The sequence below is a fragment of the Schistocerca piceifrons genome, chromosome 3 (genome assembly GCF_021461385.2).
Source record: "Schistocerca piceifrons isolate TAMUIC-IGC-003096 chromosome 3, iqSchPice1.1, whole genome shotgun sequence".
Taxonomy (NCBI): Eukaryota; Metazoa; Arthropoda; class Insecta; order Orthoptera; family Acrididae; genus Schistocerca; species Schistocerca piceifrons.
In genome coordinates, this window is record NC_060140.1 from 876,552,914 (window position 1) to 876,580,322 (window position 27,409).

The window sequence follows — 27,409 nt, forward strand, 5'->3', positions numbered from 1 at the left end:
CCAAGCTTCAGAGTGTCCATTTGTGTTGAAATCGTATCTACTGTGTCCTTTAAGTTTTCCTGAGTTTTTGCAACTAGCATAACCGAATCGGTAGATGCAACTGAGTCAATTTTAGCCCACAAGGTCTCAAGATTTTCGTGGACAATGGTTTGCAGTTCTTTTATGGCTGCTTCGTGATTCTGTAATGCATATTCATGCCGCGAAAAAATAGGTTGAAAATGCTCACAAATTTGTGTTTTTACGTCATTACAGACTTTTGACTTTTCGATTCAATGTTATGTAACTCAGTAGTTAAATGTTCACGTGTTTTGAAGCTTTTGCTGTCTTTGTCTCTGATTTTGTTCCATTGTGTCTAAGTGTTGCTGTGTTTGTCTCTGGTGTTGTTCCATTGTGTCTAACATTTGAAGATTTTGTTCCATTGTGTCAAACTTTTGAAGCTTTTGTCCCATTTGTTGCATTAATTGTAATAACAATGCACTGGTGTCTGAAACATGTTCCTCAGTTCTATTCGGCAATGCATTTGAACTGGCAATATTCGCATTTTGAAAAGCAGAAAATGTGTCTTGACTTATTTGAGAAAACGGCGAGGACGCAAAACCTGAATCTACAGTATTTGCAAAATTGTGTCCTGTCATTTCAGATTCCTGAGGCAAGCTGTTGCCGACCGATCGATCGATAATGCTTCCCTGTTCACTAATTGTTTCACTGTCTACACTATTATTTGCAGCCCACTCCATTTCCCTATGCACAATTACCAAATTACTACTTTGGAGATTAGTTACTTCATTACACGGTGGCGCTAACACACTGCTTTCGTCTTCACTGTCATTTCTCAGTTTACTTTGGAGCCTAGTATTACGTTTTTCACACGCCATTATTGTCATAATATTTCACACAACAACACAGAAAAGAACAATTTGAAGAGCAAAATAAGAAAACACATTAACATAGCATTGAAAATAATATCTCGTTAATTGCAAGCGCAGCTGCGAAATACTTGGCGCAAATCTACATGCATGCCACAACTGTTTTACTGTACAAGAATGAAAAACTACGACTACAAAGGAAATTCTCTCTACAATTATGCACTAGCAATAAACAAAGGTTGCACTAATTGCACAAACTACAAGAAAAAAATCAGAAGATTCCAGTGAGGTATCCTGGCAGGGTCGCCATATGAAACATCCCCTTAGAAAAATTAATTAATTACTGTGCTGATAAACCTCTTACATTATTTGATTTTCAAGCAGCTGAGCAGAACTGAACGCACTCAGACATTTCACTCTTTACCTATTCTGATCAACACTAAACTGACACACAATATTTTTAGCGCAATGCAATCTGACTTTCAAAAATCCCTACAAACGAATGGCCATGACTAACATTAACCTATACCTTTCACAAATCACTTACCTCACCAAAAATCTTCGTTACTCGAACTACTGCAATACAGCAAGCGCCACTACTGCCAGCTAAATAAAAGATTCAAACTACTGAAGGCACTAACTACTGATAGGCATAGTTAGCAAATGAAAGATTTTGATAGAGAACAAACAATGTATTTACCTTAATAGTGCTCAAAAGTCACAATATATATAGCAGTTCATGACATCCAGTCTTACAAATTTCAAAACTCCGCCATTTCTCTCCCCACATCCACCACTGCTGGGGGCTCACCTCCAACTGCGCAACGCTATGCGCTGTTAACAGCCAACTGCCCAACACTACAATGGCCAACAACAATGCAAACCAGCCACGGACTGCACACAGCACAGCCAGTGATTTTTATACAGAGCGCTATGTGGCGTTACCAATATAACAACCTAAACAGCCTACTTACCGATTGATTTAAAAGTGTCTTGAGTGTACGCAATCATGTTAAGAGCAGAGAAAATTCCCCCAAACAGCATCATATCTTCGGAGAAGTTGGACAGATAGTCGCATCCGACTATCCTGAAAAGAAGATCGACAAAACACCTCCAAGCAAGTCCAATGATGAAGGGGACGTGTGAGTCTTGCACACTAGCACCACATTGCTTCCTCTAGTCGCTGGAAACCGCCAGAGCGTATCTACGTGGAAATAGGACGATCTGTGAGCTAAGGGGCGTATCTACCAGACTGTAAAGAGGAAGTGCTCTTATAAGGTCAACCCACATGCAAGGAATAGGTACTGATCCTAGAAGAAGGGGACAGGATCGTGACAAAAGTCACAAATTTTATAGGGATTATTCCAGGAAGAGTGAATTCTATGAACAACTAGCATTACTATGTTACGTGGAAATGGACGAGTGTCAAAAGAACACTCATTTTGTCCAGAGTTCCTCCAAGCTACGAATAATGAAAACAGTACATACTAGGAAATAGGTGATACGAAAGACAGCAATAGAAAATAGATTACTCATGTGTCAAACACCTGAAGTTTACGATAAAAAAAGGAAATAAAGAAAAAGGGTCCTCAGTTCCTAAACATTAGTAAAGCTGACTAAAACCACGAGTAAATGCTCATGTAATTAAAAGTAAAATAAGAAAAGAATAGAGAAACAATAAGCGAAAGATTGTTCAAGAGAGGATGGAGAAATGTTATTGAAAGGAAGTAGATGTATATAAACATATGCAAGAAATGTATACTGTTAAGATATGAGGTGTTATTATGAGTGATATTATTTGCATAAAGATTATGTATAAAAAAATGGCGTGCTCGATCTGAGGGCGGCGATATGTAGTGATTCGAGAATTTCTGCTTAAATTCTAGAACCACTCAGCCTTCTACCATCTCGAACATGCGATATTCTGGATATGAGTGTGGGATGGTAAAATCCTACCTGCTGCACGTCACATGTTTGTGTGTGGAAGTTTAAAATCAGCCGCGGGAAGAAAGTAAACGTGGAGGACGAACGGCACCAAGTACCTGTCGGGCAATCCATAGATGTTTCAGTGAGTGTGTAAGGAAGAACCATGGAGTTTATATGCAGCTCTGTGCTTATTGGGTCATTGACTATTGTTATTAAAACAAAGACAGTTGAAAAAGAACTCTTGAAAACTCTTGACGTAACCTTGCTATAGGCTAGGGTGACCAAATTATTTTCCGTGAAAACCGGACACATTCACCCGGGAGCCAATGGACACCTCATTCCACATGTACCCAGGTTTCTTAATTTTAAATATTAATGTTTTGTTGATACATTTTGTTAACCCGATTATTATAACTAAAAGAGGATACAAAAGATTGATATAATCTAGATTATCTGTATAATTAATGACATTTAATGAACGTATACAATAATAAAGAAATGTATTACGATTTTACAAAATTTTACGGCCTTTCAACTTTTAATCAATTAATATTAACATGAGCTTTAATATTACTGAGCACTTGTAGATGGAATTACTGTCCTTGGAGAAAAGGGTATTTTTCACTGCCTCCAGCCTTCTTGATCATGTCTTTGTTCTTTGAGACACAGTGATAAAACTCGGCACAATCCATTTTGTAGTTGTACAGGACCTGCAGGATTGCTTCAAGAGAGTCCACCTCCATTCTGTTTCTTTTATCAGTCCACTGGATATTCATGAATGAAAATATTCTTTCCACATTGGCATTAAGAGCTGGGATTGCAAATAAATACCTTGCAATTATTACCAACTCAGAGTAATCCTGAAGACAGTCACAGCTTTTTAGAAAACTCACCCACTTCTCATGATATTCCAATGGTGTTTTTTTTTCATCATTCCTCTTGTGAAGACTCTTCAACAAAATTTGTCAGTATGCCGAACCGATCAAAGAGAATGGAATCATCGATTTCAATCTCTTTACTCTTCAAATAACAAACTGTCTCTTCAACACTTTCCCATTTTGGCACTCTCTTCAGTAACATCCAATCAAACACCGGCAATGAGGGTAAATATGAGGCGCTCCACTTGCCGAGATATTCTACACAAGTGTCATAAAACTTGTTAACTTCTCTCAAACTCCTTTTCGCTGCTTCTGATACTTCTGCTCTTTTAAGGACAGATTTAACAATAAAAGAAATGAACTGCTGTTCTCTCCTCTTAGTAACAGTTTCCAGAGTATTTTTCAAAACGTCATTTACCTCTATTACACTTTTCGTGCTTCCCTCTATTTCCTTTATCCCATGCTGCAAAGTGCTAAGCTTACTGTGAATGAACCATAAGTAGGCTTCACTTAAAGGTTTACTGAATAACTGAACCAATATTTTGGGGGCTTTGTCTTCATTTAGGAAAAAATCTTTTAACGGTTCCAACAGGCGGATTACTCTTTCAACTGCTGGAAACCGTGATAACCCGCGAGTTTTCGAGTGACACATTACACTCATATATTCAACTCCCACATAATCACAGAACTCCTTAAGCCTGTCTGTTCTAACAGTATGTATGTAAAAGTGTGAGTATACCTTCATGACGATAGTTTTAACATCACAGCTTAAACTGTCAGCAGATGTCTGCACGCTATTGAGTAAAACATGTGCAGGGCACCCTATGCTTTCAATGTTTTCATGCAATGTTGACTTTAATTTGGTAAATACGTTGCATTTGCCTTGTCTTTTTAAACCACCAAAGTTTGTGTTCGTGTTGTCTCCACAAAATGCCACACATTTGTTTTTCTTAAGATCAAATATTTCGACAGTATTCATACAAAATCTTGAAATTTCGTCAGATGTTTCATTAGGTAGGGAACTCACCTTCAAAACTTTGGTCTGAATTCCCTGATTAATATCGAAAAACTGGCGTCAGTGGATATCCCATAGAAAGAAGACTTTTTGATGTATTCAAGGCGGCTTTCCTTTAGACTCTGGGGAGCAATAACTCCTTTCACTATGGCTGACACTTTAGTTCTTGCTGAACTAAACTTTTTTGCAATGGAAGAATCATCAAACATACTGCTGTTAAGCTTATTAGTACAATCACTAGATCTGTAAGCTTGGTGATGTTTTACCGTGTGGTAGGCTAGTATAAGCTCGGCTGCTCGATCTTTCGTCTCATCACTTGACTGACGTTTCACAAAATAATTTTGTAGAGTTTTACTGCAGCTCGGTGCACTCTATCTGTTAATGTGTTTCTTTGAACTGATGTGATCAACTATGTCGGAACATCCACCATGACATACTAATAAAACAGTTACATATGGAACACACTGCTTCGTAATCAAAACGACCTTTCTTAATGAAATTCCGTTCCTTGGAATAACAGTCACTGAACTTGCAGGCACGTTTCGGCATTGCGTTTCACAGTACTGCAGCAATAATACTACTAATATGAGAAACAACTATTGCAGTTTGTCTGACAAAACATCAACTACTACACTGTTTGGACAAAGTGTGTGGGTAAGTGGCGCGACAATTGGACGGTTTCATAGCTCTGTTACAATAATACAACTTACTACTTGTTGGCCAAAGTACCGCTCAAAGTAAATTATTGCCCGAGTGTATAAATACTGATACTGTGATTACTAGTATGGGACAATGGAGGTTTTAGACAAATAAGCTAAAATATATTAATTTCTTGTGTTGTATTTCCTTTAATATAGCGAAATCCCAAAAATTTGAGAAAGTTTCACGAAATGTATTTAAAAACTGAATTCCGGGACTTTTGAGCGTCCCGAAACAAATTTTCGGGGCACCGGAACACAGGGATGAAAACCGGGACAATCCCGGTTTTCCGGGACGTTTGGCCACCCTACTATAGGCAATACTAATTTTCTGATTTAAATTAACAAAAGTTACGCTATAAAAGCCAACTTTCTTTCAACTGTAATTTGTTTCTGACGTTTGACTGTACGAGGTACTTACCAGAAGTTATATATTTATGTTGAAAGTGAGAGTTTTATTGTGTATGAAAGTCACATCATTAATCGACGAAAAGCAAAGATTGTATGTCTGCTTATTTCATAAGAAGAAAGAGTCTGAAAATTCCTGTACCTAGCGTTATTCGACGGAGAAGTCAAGAGGGTTTACACAAGCCAGCTATCCAGTGAAGAAGAGTGGCTGCAAATTCCAAGTCATCTATTAAAGACGTGGGTGGTGGTTTGGGGGAATAAACCGAAATAACTGATTAACACTCTCACTTTAAGTAGGGAACGTTAGAGTGTACGTTCTTGCAGCTGAAAAATTTTGATTTCTTAAGCCCTTGTTGGCGAAATAACTGGTGAAGCGTTGACTGTTGCTATGAATATCTTTATTTTATCCCATTTTTCTAAATCACGCCGACTTTACAATTTCCACATTCAAAAAACCAACAATTACATTGTTGTTAACAAGTTTAATAAAATACATGCAGTTTCATCAGAGGTATACCCACCACTCCTTACATTCTGCAGCACACTCACTATTCCTAAGAATTTACAAAGCAGAAGTGTTTCCAAAACAAAAGGTGAATCATCACTAAAATATTTTATATATTAAGCCAGAAATGAATTTAGGAATTAGTGTTAGATTGTGCAATTAATAATTCGAATTTTAAGTATGCCAAAAATTTTGTCATTTCTAATATTTCAAAAGAATAGGTAATTCCAAGAACGATTGCCTATCGAAGTCGCAGGGTCCAAACGATACATATCCAACGTGCGATTGTAAACGGATCATGCAACTGGTGGCGGGCGGTATGACGAATTGTTTGTGATCGTCTTTTTTATCTGTTTTCCGTCCTTCCATTAGTTGCTATAAGTTACATACCTCCACGAATTATTTGTGAATCGCTAGGGAAATCCAGACGATTTATGTCGGTAGTGAGTGGGATGTCTGGTGTTCTTCACGTTTCTTCGGCGGATTCTCTCACATGGGAAAATCTAATTCCATGCTTATCCAGCGTAGAAAATTGTTTCACTTTTTGTCGCAAATATGGAATACTACCGGACGAGAAAAGGAGGTATCGCATAGACTATGGTGGTGTGAAGTGTGTAAAACTTTGAAAGAAGAATTTCAATGCTGAAATACCGATACAATTTCATTGCGGACAGTGCGGAAAACGAACGAGTATCAGGAAGAATACGTGGTTCGACTCTTCCAAATTATCCATCTAACCAGCGTAATTCTATCTTGCTGGATTCGAGACTGCACCTTGCAAGTAACAGCATCAGAAACTGCTACTACCGTGTGCGATTATTTCGGGTTTTGCAGAGAAGTGTGTTATGTGGTAGTGACGAACGACAGTGTACCTATTGGTGGACTGAGTAAAGTTGTTGAAATGGACGAATCTCACATAGCAAGAAGGGAGAAGCAGAGGACAACCTTCAAAGAGTGAAATCGACCATATTTGGCTATTCGGAAGAATAGAACGAGAGTCCCAGAAGTGTTTCATTGTCATAGTATTGTCCACAGACAATGTCACTTTATTGAGTCTGATAAAGCATTTCATACTGCCTGGTAGAAAAGTCATTACAGATGGGTTTCAGTCCTGCAAGGCACTCAAAGTAGAAGGATTCGACCACGAGCTCGACAACCACTCTGTAGAGTTTGTGTCTTCAGATAACCCCAGTGTGCACACACAGAACATCGAGCGGCTATGGAAATCCGTGAAGTCTTCCATTAAAAGAGAAGGGCGTCCAGGACAAAGAGACGAACTATACTTGTTTCGGTACCTCTATTTCCACAAGTTGTGTTTGCAGGAAAATTAATGCAGGTGAGACACTACCCATATTTTTGCGTGATTACCAAGGCTGTGGCAAAAATGGAATAGTTCCCGTAGCGTACACATCACATGGACTTTCACAAAAGGACAACACCGACGAGGAGTAACGTAAGTCGTCTCCTTTGTAATTACAAGTATTTTGCAACGCTCTTTTGTCGCTGCTGTAGTGACCACCGTAAACATACTCTTAACACCCGCCACCAGGGTCGCATGATCGATTAACAGTCGCACGTTTGATATGCATCGTTTGGACCCCGCGACTTCGATAGGCAATCATTCTTGGAAATTACCGAAGAATAATTTGAACTGTTGGTACATATCAATTTTAGCACAGTTTCTTTTTTATACATGTTAGCCTGTAATGTATTAGATCATATACAAAATCATATGAATTCTTTTAATGAAACAGCTGAGAAGTTTAACCTGCGCGAGATTCGAGATTGTTCATGGTATCAGTTATCTCTATAAAAATAATGTAATGTTAGAGGAGGCGGATTCATTACAGCCTGTAATTTACAGTAAGTTTGCATGTTGTGTAGGTAATCAAGCTAGTTTTTATTTAATAATCCTGTCAATAATGCGTAAGTTAAAATTGTTTTCACAGTTCATGTGCACATCCATTGTTGTGTATAATACATTTAGCCTACCACTGATGCACCAACAAACTTTTTATGATTTTCATTTTTAAAATTTGCGTGCATGTTACATTAGGTGGCACACTGGATTTGCCAAAGTACTGTCCCTGCACGTGTGTTCCTGTATTTTTTAGCCCCTGAGTTCCAACACCTACCTGTCTCAATTCAAAGCCTAGAATCAGCATTTATAACAGTGAAAGATGGTGAAGATATCTCCAAGATGCAGATTTACCCGGGGGAGATTCCTAGTTCAGTGGGTATAGCATGCATCACTAAATTGAGGAACATTCGTATGAGGAATTCTGGGTATAAGATATGAAGAAAATTTCCATTATTCAGGGGGAGGAGTTGAAAGGTGGATTGTATTGAGGCCCCATGAGCAATTGTGTCAATGAAATATGCACTGTTGCCTTCTTGTGCTGTATTTTTCAAAGTGTACAAAAATGTACTGCAAGACATCAGAAAAAGTTCACTTTACAGAACTTTAAAATGTTAAGTGTGTACTCCAATACTAAAATGTCATACAAAATTCTCGTTGTAGCATGAAGCCACAGACTTTGGTCATACTTTGATATACATTTTGAATGTGTTTTTACATTTGTGACACATGAAAAACCTTTTCCAATAGAAGAATATAAAAAGAAAATAACTCTAACACAGGTAAATATATAATCCAGTCACATTAATATGACTACTGCATATGTTCGATGTCAATGTGCGATAACTACTCAGAGGTAACACTAGCTGTGGAAGGTATATAAAGCGAGTCGGGGAGACAATGAAATAGTGCAGTCTTCGTCATAATGTGGAAACAGAGTGATTTACGTGACATCCAAATGGACATGATCATCAGCTTTCAGGCCAAGGGTAAAATCATTTCGAAAACAGCTATATCTAAACCGTTTGCATGCTGCTGTGATTAAAGTACACCATGCATGGCAAAATGGTGCTATCCAAAATCGGCACCAAGGCAACAGCAGTGCACCATCAGCCACAGATGACTGGGCTGAATGATGGCTGCAGAGATGTGTATGGGACAACAGATGTGCAACTGTTAAAACATCTGACTGCCTAGATTAATCAAGGAGCTATTGGAGCTATCAGCAATGTCTCCTCAGTGAACATTACTACAAGTGTACCTCTGCAGCAGGTGCCTTGTTCAAAGACCCATGCCGACTGCTGTTCATCAGCAATGAAGGCTGGAATTTGCACACCACTGCCGCAACTGGACATTCACTGAGTGGCGACGCACAGTCTTATCAGATGACTCACATTTATACTACATCAAATAGGTGGCTGTTAGGGTGTATGGCATGAAATATCTGAAAGCAAGATGTCCAGGGCAGATGAGGGAGTGTTATGGTATGGGGGATTTGTTCATAGCATTCCCTTGGTGATCTCTCTATTCTGAAAGGCACATTGGATCAACACAAATATGCAGGTATCCTTCGAGACAATGTCCACCCCTACACACGTTTTTATTGGCATATCTACCAGCAGGGCAATGCAACATGTCACACATCTTGCAGTACATGTGTGTGGTTCAAAGAGCATCAGGGTGACTTCAACCATACTACCCTGCCCAAACTTCCAGAGTTAAACCCAACTGACAGTCATTAGGACCATGTCGATCATGCTGTTTGCCAAATTGTGACAATGTTCCCTGCTTTATATCTTCGTTTGTTGTCCTCTGTGTTCACGTACTGGCTGCTACACTGGCTGAAAAATGGGTTGTGGAAGTACAACTACTGTCTACTGTAAATGATGTAGCTGACAGATGCCCAGTTGCATTTCACTGTGTTACTTTCACTGTTGACATCCGCCCAATATTACACAGTTATATGGCCAGTGCACTATTGTTTAACTTTCAATAAGCCTCATTAATAGATTGCAGGTGAACATCCACATACTGCTACAATAGTTTACTGATGAACATCTACGAGCAGTAAAAGCCTGACAACACAGTTCACAATCTTTCAAATAAATTGAGCAGCCACTGTTATTACTTTAACTCACGGCCTGTTGGTGTAACACTTATTTCACTGTTAAGTTGATGCATTGTCGTCGTACTAACCAACACAGGTTCCTCGTCTGAAACTCTGCCGTGGACTGACTGTCTCATGACCACAATAATAGGTGCCGAAACTATACATTGTTCGAAATTAAATTTACAGAAATTACAACTAAAACTTAACTCATTAAATTAACTGAATACATCGAAATATTTCTTCTTTTATAATAGTTCTACAAGAGTTAAGCCAAATTATTTGTTTAAATCATGAAATTTACAAATATAAGTACACAGACTATACTTTGGACAAAACTTAATTACTCTGGAATTAATTAAGGGCTGGCTTTGCTAACATGTTTTCGAAGAGAGCCTAATAGATACTTTAAAATTGCTATTAGCTGTTCCTCAAAAAGTTAATACTTAGTATAGAATTTATATTTGTTTATACATCAAAGGTAGAATTCAAGTTACGAAAGAATTACTAATTTCACCCTATAATGAAAGATACAAGTAGTAAGTCAAAATAAATTAGAAATCAATTACATGCATAAAACTAGGCACAAAATTAAATCTGGTGTTATATTCTTTGAAACTGAGGATCAACCTTTCTCTCATATGAACATACAGATTACACTCATATATATTATTGGTAATTAATTCAAAAATGAAAAAATAAATTTGAAGGAGGAAGATGGCAAAACAAGATGGAAAGTAGAAGTATCCTAGCTTGCTTTGCCACACAATGTACCCTCAATGAAGAAACCTAGCGTGGCTTGTGAAGTCACTGGAGTCAACAAGGTTTGCACCTTCTATAATCTCACTGACACTTCCTCCATGTCTTGCAGCAGTTCATGATGCAAAAGATATGTGGTGACGTTCACAGAAGTAGTTAAACATCGACCGTCACCAGCTACAAAGGTTTGATTTCCCTTTGCCATGTTCTTTGGAGCGCCAAGCAGAGACCCACGTCTTGGCACCCTTTTTTTTGCTTTGTGCTGTATACATTGTGCCGTCAAGTACAATAAATAAGTGTTTTTAGTAATGGGTGTATTATTCGGTATTATAGTACCTACTTATACCCCATAATCGTGACCCCGAGTTCGTTATTCCACCGTTTCGCACGAGTTAAGTGTTCGGGACTACGGTGTCACGAAAAATGCTATTTACATCCATCAACTCAACCGCATCACAGACACCATGACCATGAGCAACACGCACCCGGAGTTCAGCGTCTACCAGCACAATGAAGAAGGCGTGTTTAACCCGCTGGATTCCCAACACCCTGCAGCAGTGAAATCAGCTCGTGCTACATCGCCAGAACCTTCTTCCATGCCACTTCGAGTACATAACAACAATCTGAGTGACTCTGGTTATGTGACGCCATGCTTCCCCCACGTTACACTGAAATACACTACTGGCCATTAAAATTGCTACACCAAGAAGAAATGCAGAGATAAACAGGTATTCATTGGACAAATATATTATACTAGAACTGACATGTGATTACATTTTCACGCAATTTGGGTGCATAGATCCTGAGAGATCAGTACCCAGAACCACCACCTCTGGCCGTAATAACGGCCTTGATACGCCTGGGAATTGAGTCAAACAGAGCTTGGATGGCGTGTACAGGTACAGCTGCCCATTCAGCTTAACCACAATACCACAGTTCATTAAGAGTAGTGACTGGCATATTATGACGAGCCAGTTGCTCGGCCACCATTGACCAGACGTTTTCGATTGGTGAGAGATCTGGAGAATGTGCTGGCCTGGGCAGCAGTTGAACATTTTCTGTATACAGAAAGGCCCGTACAGACCTGCAACATGCGGTCGTGCATTATCCTGCTGAAATGTAGGGTTTCGTAGGGATCGAATGAAGCGTAGAGCCACAGGTCATAACAACTGAAATGTAACGTCCACTGTTCAAAATGCCGTCAATGCGAACAAGAGGTGACCGAGATGTATAACCAATGGAACCCCATACCATCACGCCGGGTGATATGCCAGTATGGCGACGACTAATACACGCTTCCAATGTGCATTCACCGTGATGTCACCAAACACAGATGCAACCATCATGATGCTGTAAACAGAACCTGGATTCATCCAAAAAATGACATTTTGCCATTCGTGCACCCAGGTTCGTCATTGAGTACATCGCAGGCGATCCTGACAGTGATGCAGTGTCAAGGGTAACCGCAGCCATGGTCTTCGAGCTGATAGTCCATGCTGCTGCAAACGTCGTCTAACTGCTCATGCCGATGCTTGTTGTCTTGCAAACATCGCCATCTGTTGACTCAGGGATCGAGACGTGGTTGCACGATCTGTTACAGCCATGCGGATAAGATGCCTGTCATCTCAACTGCTAGTGATACGAGGCCGTTGGGATCCAGCACGGCATTCCGTATTACCCTCCTGAACCCACCGATTCAATATTCTGCTAACCGTCATTGGATCTCGACCAACATGAGCAGCAATGTCGTGATATCCAAAAACCGCAATCGCGATAGGCTACAATCCAACCTTCATCAAAGTCGGAAATGTGATGATACGCATTTCTCCTCCTTACACGAGGAATCACAACAACATTTCACCAGGCAACGCCGGTCAACTGCTGTTTGTGGATGAGAAATCGGTTGGAAACTTTCCTCAGGTCAGCACGTTTTAGGTGTCGCCACCAGTGCCAACCTTGTGTGAATGCTCTGAAAATATAATCATTTACATATCACAGCACCTTCTTCCTGTCAGTTAAATTTCGCATCTGTGGCACGTCACCTTCATGGTGTAGCAATTTTAATGGCCAGTAGTGTATGAATCCCACCAGCGGAACAACCCTTTCGCATCTCCTAAATCTACAGCAGTGCCACAAAACAATTACAGTGTGCAAGCAGACAGCACTAATTCCGTCGATGGACCCGATTCTGTCCCATAGAGACTTCAACAGTATCCTTCTGCAAACATGGCACAGCAACAAGTTGCACAGTTCACGAATCCCTCTGTCGACTTGTCAGGCAGTTACTCTAATAATGCGAGTGTTACCATACCTTCACCGGAGAACGTACCTCAGGACTTATTCATACCAGTTCACGGAACGTCTTTTTAGACGTGCCATGTGAACATTGTAAACAATGCACTGTGGTCACGTAGTACCACGCCACTCCAGTTGAGCACAGTGAACTATTCTGCCAGGGGACCAAGTAACATTGACTGAACACTGGCCTAATGCTCAGCAATGTACCACAATATGTATTGTGCCAGCCGCGTCGGTTGACTGCTTTGTTGCACCGAGCTACCCTACCACCCAACCTCCCACTTTTACAGTGCCACCAAGCACGCCGGCCGCATTGCGAAGGCTCGAAGATACAGCTACCCCCCCCCCCCCCCCCCCCCCCACACACACACACACATACACACACTTTGGACCTAACATCCACGCCCCCACCTAACCCATCGGCTGCTTCCAAATCGCCGCCACCCGAGAGGCTACCAAAGCTACCAGCGTTCACACTAGAGCACCCTGAATTCTGGTTCACTCTCGCAGAACAAACTTTTCAATACTATTAGCTCAATAATGACTCAAGATTCATCTGTCTGGTGATCAACCTCCACGACCGTGTAGACCTGATCCATGATTTAGTAAGTACACCCCTACAGGTGGACAAATTCACAACCGCCAAGGAGATAAGATTGGATCGTGTCACCCAGGCATCAATGGAAAAGGTTCAGAACCTCGTCTACGAGGAGCACCTCAGTGACAAAACTGTCACAGCTGTGGCAATGCTCATGACTCCTCGTCAATGAACAGGCCCTGCCCGATGACACCCTCATGTCGATATGGATCGGGAAACTGCCTCTGTCCAAACTGCCATCACCAGCCACGAAGGTCAATCACTGTAGAACGCATCCGCACTGCTTACCGAGCCACTTCACTCTTCAGTGCAAACTCCACGCCCAGCAAACCTCACCGTGCTAGGACCTGCACACATGTAATGCTCTGCGACAACACAGTGCGGACTCCCCTAAAGCCTCCCTATACTGGCCCACATAAAATTATTAAACGCTCAGACCAGATGTTAGACATCAAGGTCAAAGGCAACCCAGTCACTGGATCACTTCACTCCTGTTGAGGATGCAGATTCCTCTACTCACATTCGGAGCTCACAATAGAGCTCCCTTATTTCAGCCCCAGCCACTCCCACTTCTAGGCCCCTGCAACTTGCAGCACTCCCGGCTCACCCTTCCGAGGTTTCTCGCCCCGACCTTCACTGTCCAATTTGTCTTGAGCCAAGTCCATTGACACCAACAGCTCTCAGTCAAGCTCTTTACCCCCATCTCAGACCTCTCCCCCCACGATGGGAACATCAAGGTACTACCAACCAAGCACATATTATCCCCACACTCCCGTGACTCCCTCGCCGGGTCGGCACAAACCTCTGACCCCTCCTGGCTCCCCATTCCAAGGTTTCTCAGTACCCCTACCCAGAACTGACCAGGGCATGATTGAACTGCGGGTGGACATTTCCCCAGAGGACATCACGAACCTCTCTATCACCATCCGAGAAGATTCTGCTTATATACTGTTGGTAAAACTGAGTGCATCGCCCCCTATTTCCACACCAGCCACGTCATTAGTGCGACGATTCCCACTCCCACCCTCCACATCTGGCGATGCTACCAGAGCATTCGTGTGCCCTAATGGGTTCGTTTTCGTGCATGTGTTGTGTGCGTCACAGATCTTCTCACCACACCCACACTCCAGGGCTGGCCGACGCTTTTGCCGCCCTCAGAGTTTCGATGACTACACCGTCCAGTGGCGCCCCCTCGAGCTGCTAGCACAGCCATCTCCACCGATCCCAGACGACACCGAGGAGTTACCAATCATGCACTGTCCCCACCAACTGACTGGTACTCCATACTGCAAGGGGGGGGGGGGGGGCAGGGGTGAGGGGCAGCTATGTGGCGATGTTCACAGAAGTATTTAAACATCGACCGTCACCAGCTACAAAGGTTTGATTTCTCTTTGCCATATTCTTTGGAGCGTCAAGCAGAGATCCATGTCTTGGCACCCTTTTTTTTGTCTTTGTGCTGTACACATTGTGCCGTCAAGTACAATAAATCAGTGTTTTTAAAATGGGTGTATTATTCAGTATTATAGTTTCTACTTATACCCCATAGGTAGTTACTCAGGCTTTTAACAGGGTCGCAATGTATAAATTCTTAGATTTTTTGAAGTTTAAATATAAGGAAAAGTTAATAGTTTATTTTCTGAAAACTATAATAACTGTGTCAAAATTTAGTAAAGTATGACTGAAGGCAGTTCTCTTTTGGATTTTGAATTTGACTTATTTTGATTTGTATTTGCTAAAATGACCGAGTGAAAAGTGAATGTATGTACATAAGCATATTTACTCCTACTGTGCTTCAAAACTATGTATGCACTACTGTAAACAGGAAGTTATTTTTTGGTTGGTCTTAGTTTTGTGAACTTCACAATGTACCACTTTCTAACATGCTACTGTAATATTACCGGGATTTGAATTTACTTAAATATGTGAAAAACTGACAGACATTTTAAGTTGAGTGTCCAGGCTCAAAATGCGTCCTGTACTGAAACAAAATCACAGTTGTGATTAAAGGTGATTGTTCTTTATTTTATGGAAGTAATACAGTCAGTGAATAAATATTGACAAATATGAATAAAATAAAGATATAATAAAATTTTTATATTAATAAGTGTTCATTGATTTTTTAGTTAAAACTCCAAAACAGGCCAAAATTGTTCATTTAGACCTAAAAAGGTCTATTCCAAGGAATGAAAAAGAGAAAATCCATTTGATGTAAACCGTGAGTTCAGGCTATACCCATAAAAATCAGGTTGGTAATGCTTCAAACTGCAATGAATTTTGCCATACTCCTGAATAAGATCAATTTTGCGAAAACACAGCAATCATTTTCTACTTTAGAAGATTTTTTGTTGTACCCATCTGCAACTTAACAACTCTTTATGGTTAATAGTTGTATATCCTTTTCATAATATTCTAATTATTCCGTGCTGGATTTTCTGTTGCTTATTTACATTCACACAGCTGAGACAGCAGTCCTTTCACTTTATACTGATTAAAAATATTTTACTGAAGCACCAAGCTAGATGAGAAAAATTTATCAGCCTTAGCAAACTTCCAAAATGGCATGAACATATTGGTCCCAACATAAAATGCTTCATTATTAAAAAACTAAAAACCCACCTCGATTGTGAAAAAAGCACCTAGTGTTAAGTGTTAACTCAGGTTTCAGCGTAGATAACTACACCCTCTTCAGAACGACAATAAAACCCACAAGTGCCTAAGAAGACCTTCGTCAATGATTAAAAGAACACCATAGCTAAACATTTATAAACGAAAAAGAAAGGAAAACACAAACAGCACATATGTACAAAGTCAAAACCACTACTTGACTTAATGGTGTATGCTCCACCTCACACCGGCCTATGTTCGATGGGCCATGACCCGCCATAAACTGCAGCTACAAATGGTTGCTCACTTACAAGCCTGACCCGCTACTTATGCACATGCGCAAGACAAGGGAAGTTACTTGAATGCGAATGCGCATACAAATACGAGAAAGTTTATACATGGGTCAGGGCTAAATATCCCATATATTCCCAACAGTGGATCAACGTAATTCAAAAAATGGAATGGATAGAACAAGAGATGAGCTAAATAGGAGATGAAACCTAAAAATAACCACACGCGGTTGCTTATGCTTGTAAAGAAACACATATGAAGCTTGGACGTAATCTAAAGACATCATGGTAATAAAGATATAGGGATAAAACATGAGGTGTTCAAAGGGCTAAAATCACTTTCATCGTAAAAGGAAAATGAGGATAAAAAGAAAGAAGATGAACAGCTTGACCAGCCTTGCTCGCCAGTCAGCGCACACATGTGAAAATCCCCAGATCATCGGATTTACAAGTATGAAGAAAAAAGTAAATACACGAAACCTTCAAAAAATTTTCTATTTCTTAGTAGGAGTTGGTCGTTAAGGATATTGTCTTTAGCATGTTGCAGATGGTTAAATATCTGCATTTCTTCCGAAACATCCAGTTTTAAGCCCTTAACCTCGACATGAAGTAACTCGATATTAACTGGAGGGCTCGGCGCATGAGCCGTTTGCACAAGGTGTTCCACATAAGTGGAGTCCTTAGTACCGTCACTGCTTCTAGAAGTAATATGCTCTTTATACCTGAGACCCAGAGCTCGTCCCATTTGCCCGATGTAAAATTTTGGACAATCCCCGCATGTAATTTTATATTCTCCTGATTGGGAAATTTTATCACTCTTACTCTGCAAGGAGTGAATTAAATTCCTATGTAAACTATTATTAGTAGAATAGGCGACTCAAATTATGGGCTCTGGGTAAACGCCCCAATTTGTAACTTATATTGACTATGTAAGGGATAGATATCGTTGCCACTTGTTTGTCATCTAATGCATCCCCTAGGGTGGAAGACATAATTTTTTTTTTTTCCCCTTGTTATACATCTGTCTTACCAACTGAGGCCTATAGCCATTATTTATAGCAATACTCTCAAGTGTGAGCAGTTCAGTTTCCACTGCATCTGGTGCAAGAGGGATAGCTGTAACTATGAATATTAGAATGAAAAAAGGCCATCTTATGGGCATATGGATGGGCCGAGTCTGCAGGTATAATATTGTCGGAAAACGTATTTTTCCGAAAAATATTAAATTCAATGCGGTTTTCAACTACAGTTAAAGTGAGGTCCAAAAAATTATCTACGCCAAAACCTGAGTTAACACAACACTAGGTGCTTTTTTCGCAATCGAGGCGGGTTTTTAGTTTTTTAATATATTAACCAACGATTGCTGACGCGCTGCGATGTTGAAGGTTCATAAAATGCTTCCCATTACACAGCCTTAACAAATTAACCATTCAGGCCATCTATTTTCCTTCAAAAATTTTTTCTGGAATTTTTTTTCAGCCACTTAATAGGTTATGGCAAGCCATAGATTTGTATTCTGCAGACCACCTTGGATCTCAATCCTGGAATAAAATGCATTCACTGGAAACGTATTTGTCAACATACCTCAAGGTAGACTATTGAAAAATAAGTGCAATTTAATCTTAAAGATAGTGTTTCATTTTAAGGTCAAGAAGTTTCTCCTCACCATTTCAAAGGTAAATTGAAGATTGTTAGTACCAGTGGTAGATAATGTAATTGGCCTAATTTTAAGTTATCATGAACATTCTGCGGAAGTATCTCCAAGACATAGATGTAAATTGTTACATTTTTCTGAGCTTTCTTCCCCATGCTATAATCTATAAAATGTGTTTGGTAATATAATTTTTTATTATACATATATGGTTTTCTTCAACACCTTGTTGTTATACTTATGTGGTTTTCTTCAACACCTTGCAGAATACGATGCTGATATCAGGACAAACTAAACGAACTGGGAAGTAGCTATTTCCGTATTTCATCACTACTTTTTTTTCTCTTCAAACATACTCTGTTACTGCTAAGAGACAGAAAATTTACAAAACTCTCTTCAGGGAAAAATGAATATTTTTCATTCACTGAAAACAGTTTTCTTTATCAAAATATGGTTTTAAATTCAGTACTTAATATGCATGAAATTGTAAGCAGACTTCCTTGGTTGTAGATTGTTTCCCCAATAGCACCATATGTTCAGTCTCAAACTGAAAGAACTGTTTGGGTATTTTAACTACATTGAACAATAATGAAAGCAACACCACGTGTTTTCAGATTCAGTAATAGGCACATTTATTTTCCTACAGCACATTGTCCGGCTGTGACCAATATGTAAAAATTACTCCTTTGAAGTGTCTCCCATTAATTTTTATAAAAAATACAAAGTCATTAACCAACCAAGCACATACTATTATATTTTTATGTTAAATCCAAGAATCACATTTAATGGTAGTTCATAACAAATTCCTTGCTGTTGTCATTACCAAGTTTAACACTGCTCTACAATGTATATCAAGAGTTAAATAATAAAAGACAGTGAGCATGTTGATTTATTCAAAACACAGTTCACCAAAACTTAGACCACTGTAGTTTATCCACATCTACATGTCAAAAAAATCACATGACTCACTGCATGGTAGTATTTTGCAGAATGCTAAACCTATACTACTTAGATACACTTTACTCGTGTGAGTATTACCCACAGATTCATATACTTTTTGGACAAGATATTTACTACACACTCAGATGTTGACCATAAGCTTACTGTGTGCATACAATTCTCTTTTTTTTTTTTTTTGGGGGGGGGGGGGTATTTATAGATTGGTGTACTGAATTTTTGAGTTTGGTAATACGTGTTTCATGAAACTACAGGATGCAAATTTACTAGTGTAGATGACTTGTAGGAGTCAGCAATAATTTACTTTAATTATAAAGGCAGCTGATTAGAGAAGTAAAGGAGTTCGTAGGACTATCTGATTAGTATACTGTACATCCATGCAATAGATTACAGGCTTCTATGTAAAATTTCCACATTTCAATTTTGCTAATTCATGCACATTATTGATTATGGGATTAATTCATTAATTTAGACTAAACTATCACATTGGTAATAAAATTATGTGAAATATTGTATTAACTATATTTTGGTAGTTTTAGGTACACACCATACTTACTAGCAGGTGTGAACATATTCAGACAAAAATAGCTTTTTCTGAGGAGTAGAATAGTAACAGGTGGATTAACTCCACTTTACTAGGTTGCAGCATGACTACCACGGCCAAATGTCAGGAAAATGTACAGGCTAATGTTTTAATTGGAAAACCTAAATTCATTTCCAACGATATGGTAGATTTATTGAAAACTCTGTATAAAATTTGAAAAATGGCTGCTTATTACAAATTTTTTTTGAATATAAATAACTTCATTAATCTTTTTAAAACATGTTGCTGAAACTATAATGCCCATACTTTCACATAATCCACTTCCAGTGAAGACTTCTGTGCATCCCATGTTGGATACCATTTGTCTAAGGCTCTGTAGAAGAAGAGCATGGACTGAAAAAGAAAAGAAATTTTCCATCAATCTTAAGTTTTAAGCAGAACAATGATTTTGCTATAAATCCGTCACTGAGTATTGTCCCCAGAAAGGCAGTTTGCTATCAGTCACAGTTTATAGAATTCATAACTTTGCAATTAACATGTATTACACTCCAGATGTGTGTGACCTTATACCCAGATGGCTGTATCTGCAAAACATTTAAGAACTTCCATGAGCTCTGTTACTCATAGCTGCAAATTACCATTCTACATCTACATCATACTCCACAACCCACCTAATGGTGTGTTGTGTAGGGTACTTTTTGTACCACTGAGCCCTCCAAACCTATTCCACTCGTGAACAGCACGTGGGAAGAATGATTGCTGGTAAGCCTCTGTACTGGCTCTAGTTTCTCAAATTTTCTCCTCATGGTCATTACATAAAATGTATGTGGGGGAAGTAATATGTCGTCCAACTTTTCCTGGGAATTGCCCTTTCGAAATTTCAGTAGCAAATTTCTCCACGATGCACAACACCTATCTTGTAATGCCTGCCAATGGAGTTTGTTGAGCATCTCCATAACACTCTCATGTGAACTAAATGATTCTGTGACTAAATGTGCTGCTCTTTGTTGGATCTTCTCTATCTCTCATCAGTCCTATTTCGTAGGGATCCCAGATAGATGAATACTCAAGAATCACTCGAAAAAACACCTTGCCACTTCCTTTGTGGACAAGTTACATTCTCTGAAAATACTGCTTATGAGTCTGAATATGGCATCTGCTTTTCCTACTATTTGTTTTATGCAGTCATGCCACTTAAGGTCACTGGATAGCTACTCCTAGATACTTTACAGCAGATACTGACTCCAGAGGTTTGTCATCAATGGTGTAGCTATACACTAATTGGTTTCTTTTCCTGTGTATGCACAATGTATTACATTTATTTACATTCAGGGCCAACTGCCAGAGCCTGCACCATTCATCAGTTCTCTGGAGGTCATTCTGCAAATCATTATCTTCTGGATTTGCTACTTTGTTACATACAACCGCATTATCTGCAAACAGCCTTAGATAGCATCCAACACTTCCTACTAGATCATTTATATACACTGTAAACAGTAACAGTGCTATCACAACTCCTTGGCGTACTCCAGAAATTACCTTGCACCTGCTGATCTGCTGATTTTGTTCCATTAAGAACTACGTGTCGAGCTCTGTCCGTAAGCAAGGCTTGCACCCGGTTGCACATCTGCTCTGATACTTAATAATGTCATTTTCTTCACTAAACAGCAGTGCAGGATGGTGTCGAATGCCTTCCTGAAGTCAAGGAAAACAGCATCAACCTGAGTGCCATTGTCCACAGTGCTGTGGATCTCATGGAGGAACAGAGCAAACAGAGGATCTCTGTCTGGAATCCACGTTGATTTTTATAAAGTAGATTTTCCTTCACCAAGAAGGTCAATTCTTGAGCATAAAACACGTTCCACAATTGTATAACACACTGACAATATACATCTATATTGTGTGCATCTGTACTATGGCCTTTCTTAAAAATGGGAATGATCTGCGATTTCTTCCAGTCGCTATATACCCTTTGTTGCTCAAGCAATCTACGATAAGTTACTGCCAGAAGGGGGACCCAAGTTCTTTCATATAATCTTTGTAGAATTTTATAGATATCTCATCTGGTACTGATGCCTTTCCTCTACTTAGCAGTTTTAGTTTTTCTGTTGTGGGATCAGTTCCCAATATCTGCCATTCCAGCATTCATATGATGATTGAAAGGAGGGACCGTGTTACAATCTTGCACAGTGAAACAAATTCGGAAGACCAAATTCAGTGTTTCAGCCTTTTCTCTGTTATCTTCTGTTTCGGTGCCATTATGATCACTGAGTGACTGACTAGATGATTTTGACCCACTTACCGATTTTTACATATGATGAAAATCTCTTGGGGTTGACAAAGTTTTCCTTACAAAGTCACTGAATGCTTCTTTCATTGCTCTCCTTACACTCATTTTTGCTTCATTCAGCTTTTGTTTGTCAGCCAGGTTTATATTCGTCTCAGAGCAAAGGAGTTCTCTTTGTTTATATAGCACTTTTCTAACACTGCTATTAAACCATGGTGGTTCTTTCCCATCCCTTAAGACCTTACTTTGAACATACTTGCCTAGGGCATATTGCACAATTCCTTTGAATTTTTTCAATTTGTTTTCCCCATCTGCATTCTTATCACCAAATATTTGATGCTGACTGCTCAGGTACTCTGAAATTTGCGTCCTGTCATTCTTCCTAAGCAAAAGTTTCTTCCTACCTTTCTTAACACTGTCAGACCATTGTCATTGTCATAGATGCCATCACAGCCTTATGTTCACCGACTCCTTCCTCTAAGTTAACTGATTTGACAAGTTCAGGTCTGTTTGTTGCCAGGATGTCTAATACATTATCATACCATTCTGTTCTTTTATTCCTTCATTCAGATTTATATATTTAAATTTAGATCTAGACACTGTAAATCACAGGTGTAAGGAAGAAGTTAATTACTAGATCTTTTATAAAAATTTTGGCCCATCTCAACAAATGGAGTTTTGAAATAAATCAGAGCTGTTTTAGCTAAAAGAATTTACTTTCTCCCACACACAAGTTGAAATTATGTGCACTGACTCCACATTGTATGAGGAAGGAAATTCATGATACATTAATAGACAAGAACATACTTTCTTAGTCTTTCCCAGCAATTTTGTGACATCTCGTTGAATCGGGTGTACTGCCAGTTGTTTGCTTATCTAACACAATATTTTGACATCGTACCAGTCACAGCAGTAAAGGAAACAAGGGAAAAGTCCGGAGTAGATATTAAAATCCATGGAGAAGAAATAAAAACTGAGGTTCGCCGATGACAGTGTAATTCTGTCAGAGACAGCAAGGGACTTAAGAAGAGCAGTTGAACGGAATGGACAGTTTCTTGAAAGGGGGGACATAACATGAACATCAACAAAAGCAAAACTAGGATAATGGAAGGTAGTCGAATTAAGTCTGCTGATGCTGAGGGAATTAGATTGGGAAATGAGACAAAGTAGTAAAGGAGTTTTGCTATTTGGGGAGCAAAATAACTAATGATGGTCGAAGTAGAGAGGATATAAAATGTAGACTGGCAATGGCAAGGAAAGTGTTTCTGAAGAAGAGAAGTTTATTAACATTGAGTATTGATTTAAGTCTCAGGAAGTCGTTTCTGAAAGTATTTGTATGGAGTGTAGCCATGTATGGAAGTGAAACGTGGATGATAAATAGTTTAGACAAGAAGAGAATAGAAGCTTTCGAAATGTGGTGCTACAGAAGAATGCTGAAGATTAGATGGGTAGATCACATAACTAATGAGGAGGTATTGAATAGAATTGGGGAGAAGAGGAGTTTGTGGCACAACTTGACAAGAAGAAGAGACTGGTTGGTAGGACATGTTCTGAGGCATCAAGGAATCACCAATTTTGTACGGGAGGGCAGCGTGGAGGGTAGAAGTCGTAGAGGGAGACCAAGAGATGACAACACTAAGCAGATTCAGAAGGATGTAGGCTGCAGTAGGTACTGGGAGATGTAGAAGCTTGCACAGGATAGAGTAGCATGGAGAACTGCATCAAATCAGTCTCAAGACTGAAGACCACAACAACAACAACAACCAGTCACAGGAAGCACCCGATGAAGACGCTGAGGTATGATGTCAAAATATTGTTTGTTAAACGCAGACCACCAGCAGTACACCCAATTCAACAATATGTCAAGAACATACTTAACATGAAACAAGATACTTTTCTAAGTAAGGTCACAACAGGTTCTGTAGGAGACATGCTACAATTCTGTACATGCATTCTTTGAGAATGAAATCAAAACTGGAGTTGGGATATCATCTGTACCTTTTTACTAATAAAAATAGCTTTTCATATTCAGCATTTAGCCATATAATCAAGAATTTTGATTTTATCTAGGTTACACATTCAACTTCGGAAGGACATGCAAGATGACATCTGTGCGAGATTAAAATAAGCAAATATTTCATTGTTGTGTTCTCAAGGTATTCAGGAATGCAGCAGCTGTAACATTACAAATTTAGGTATCAAATATAATCAAAATTATATTTTACCTTTGTTTCCCTATTTTTCCAGGGTTTTGGATTTTGACGTGACATACACCCATCAGGAAATTCTTGATATCCACCTACTCCAACACCCAAACTAATGTAGAACTGTAACAAAAACAAAAAGGTTTCATACAGCAGGAAACAAACTTTTATATGTTCTTTGAAGATAGTGAATTTAAATTCTGTTTTTATGCTTTCAAGGACTAATATTTATGTGAAGTGTTAAAAGCAGGTGGATAAAGTGTTAAAAGCAGGTGGAAAAAAGTGTTAAAAGCAGGTGGAAAAAAGTGTTAAAAGCAGGTGGAAAAAAGTGTTAAAAGCAGGTGGAAAAAAGTGTTAAAAGCAGGTGGAAAAAAGTGTTAAAAGCAGGTGGAAAAAAGTGTTAAAAGCAGGTGGAAAAAAGTGTTAAAAGCAGGTGGAAAAAAGTGTTAAAAGCAGGTGGAAAAAAGTGTTAAAAGCAGGTGGAAAAAAGTGTTAAAAGCAGGTGGAAAAAAGTGTTAAAAGCAGGTGGAAAAAAGTGTTAAAAGCAGGTGGAAAAAAGTGTTAAAAGCAGGTGGAAAAAGTGTTAAAAGCAGGTGGAAAAAGTGTTAAAAGCAGGTGGAAAAAGTGTTAAAAGCAGGTGGAAAAAGTGTTACAAGCAGGTGGAAAAAGTGTTACAAGCAGGTGGAAAAAGTGTTACAAGCAGGTGGAAAAAGTGTTACAAGCAGGTGGAAAAAGTGTTACAAGCAGGTGGAAAAAGTGTTACAAGCAGGTGGAAAAAGTGTTACAAGCAGGTGGAAAAAGTGTTACAAGCAGGTGGAAAAAGTGTTACAAGCAGGTGGAAAAAGTGTTAAAAGCAGGTGGAAAAAGTGTTAAAAGCAGGTGAACTTTCAACTACAGTAACAGAAAACCATTTTAGATCTCTCACTTGCAAACTGTTTATATGAAAAGAAATAGCCAAGTTTTTGAAACTTGAACCTGTTTCATAAAGATGAAGTTTTTGTAGCCAACTACAGCGTACAAGGTGGCTGATGTTCCTGAATGAATTTTGTAATCATTTTAGAAATTGTAGTGAAAAAGGCAAACAGTGTAAGTTTCTACACAGTGTAACTCTAATAAGAAATTCTGTACTTCTGACACAAATTTCGATGACTGATCAGAAATTCCATCTATTTATTTTGAATCATCTCTGTAGTAATGTTAATAATGTAGCTAATTTATATGAAATGTAGGAGCCTATTGAAAATATTGTAGTTTTGAACTGATATTTGTTTTACAAGAAATTTGAGGGAGCAGAACTATGACAGTTTGTGTCCAAAGGTCATGAAATCTCAATGTGAAAGCAAATTTAAAGAGAAGATTAGCAGTACAATACAAAAGTGGTGTAGGTACCACAATTTGTGACAAATGAAGGACACCACCTGATTACTGTTAATAATCAAGCATCATAGGGACGCACGCAAATTTTTGCTCATGAGCGAATAAATTATCTTTTTTTACTCATTTTGCGATATGGACTTATAATTTTGTTGTGTTGTGGGTAATTTTAGTATCTATGTTACTAAGTGCACTATAATCTTTTTGCCAAGTGCTTTCTGATGATCATCATTTTTATACTTCAGTAAATTATGACATTTTATGATTTGGTTATGACTTGTCACAAGCTTTCAGATATTTGATGTTTTCTGTTTTTGTTTACAATGGAAACAAGATTAGCTGCTATACTGTAGGACATTCAAATTCAGCTATGTAGTTGACAGTATGTAAAAGTAGTTATATTGGGGTGACTTGCAAAATTATAATTATGCGAAAGATTATGGGTATGCAAAGTGAGTAGTTTGGTTTCTGCTGAAACATTATTGTAAGGTAGTTAATAATTAATGGAAGAAATCTGAAGTTATTAAAGAGGAGTGCTAGAGGCAGAGATCTACTCATATCTCTCACGTTTAAAATCTATTTTCAATTACTGTATCCTTGCACTGTGAAATATTTGTCAACGACTGAGTCTTTCCTTCTCTCCCCTTCCAATAGGTCTCCCCTGACCTAGAGTTCGGGGCAACTTTTCCCCAACTTTCCCCATCCTGGATCTTTCTAGTTATTTTCTTACAGCTCTCTTACTTTCTTTTCAGCCCTTCTGACATAAGGCACCACTGACAACAAATGCTTGCATGCTTCCATAACTGTGTGTGTGTAGGTGGTGAGTTAATTTTTTTATTATTCTTACTACTACTACTACTACTACTACTGGAGTCTGTCTCTCATCAGAGCATGGTGTTCCAGTCTGTTTTCGAATTTCCCTCTGACCAACCTTCCAATCAAATCTCTGTTATCTGAATGTTTTTCTGCCTGTAATGTCTGTCTGAACTATACCAGCTACTTTACAATCCTCCTCAACTGCAACAATCCATTGAATTGGCTCAGTTTTAATCTTCTGCTTTTATAGAGTTGTGTGTGTTTTGTCAACGTAGTGGGTGTCTTCTTTCAAAGTGCCCATTAAATTTAAGTCTGTTTTTTCATGTCACCATGTATGTCTCTACTCTTCTATTTCCTTATTACTTCTCAGACTAAGTTCCTCCATCAGTAAGTTTGGGGCCTAATACTGTCCTAATAATCTCTCTTTTGAATTTCTTCAACACCCCTCTTTCTATATAAAATTAGAGTTTCTGCTCCTTAATGCCACTCAGGTTTGATTACAGTGCTGCAATGCCGAATTTTACTGAATTTAGAAAGTGAATTTTTATTATAAAATATTGTGTGTTAATCTGAATACAGTTGCCAGTTTTTGGCAGTGAACTTCAATTGCAGCTCTCCTCAGACTGTTTTCTTGTACGATTTGCCCCAAGCATTTAAACTGATAAATCCTTTTTATTTTTTCATAAAAGTGGCGCTTGTTCATTGCATGTTACATATTCCATTTTGCAAATGATATTTGTAGTCCTACATTTTCCACAACTGCTTT

General features: G+C 38.9%; 2 protein-coding genes across 8 annotated transcripts in view; one reads left to right on the plus strand and one right to left on the minus strand.

The window, feature by feature from the left end:
* The first annotated feature begins 6,858 nt into the window (after positions 1-6,858).
* The window catches only part of LOC124787667, a 31,985-nt gene continuing 11,434 nt past the window's right edge, over positions 6,859-27,409 (plus strand). Inside the window, exons 1-2 of one of the 7 annotated variants that reach the window (XR_007015985.1) lie at positions 6,859-7,749; positions 26,580-26,647. Coding sequence is in view for 2 of the 7 variants with exons in the window: in XM_047254482.1 (XP_047110438.1) it covers positions 7,711-7,749 (39 nt within the window). In the remaining 5 variants the exon portion in view is untranslated. Of the gene's footprint in view, positions 7,750-7,865; positions 7,954-25,106; positions 25,540-26,579; positions 26,648-27,409 lie in introns of those variants that run through there. The other 6 variants (XR_007015987.1, XR_007015986.1, XR_007015988.1 and 3 more) reach the window with 6 other exon arrangements.
* LOC124787666 (beta-1,3-glucan-binding protein-like) overlaps positions 20,129-27,409 on the minus strand; it is a 112,779-nt gene continuing 105,498 nt past the window's right edge. Inside the window, exons 8-9 of the mRNA XM_047254481.1 lie at positions 24,475-24,576; positions 20,129-20,355 (exon numbers count right to left, since the gene is read on the minus strand). Of these exons, the coding sequence (XP_047110437.1) occupies positions 20,254-20,355; positions 24,475-24,576 (204 nt within the window). The 3' untranslated portion in view covers positions 20,129-20,253. The remainder of the gene's footprint in view (positions 20,356-24,474; positions 24,577-27,409) is intronic.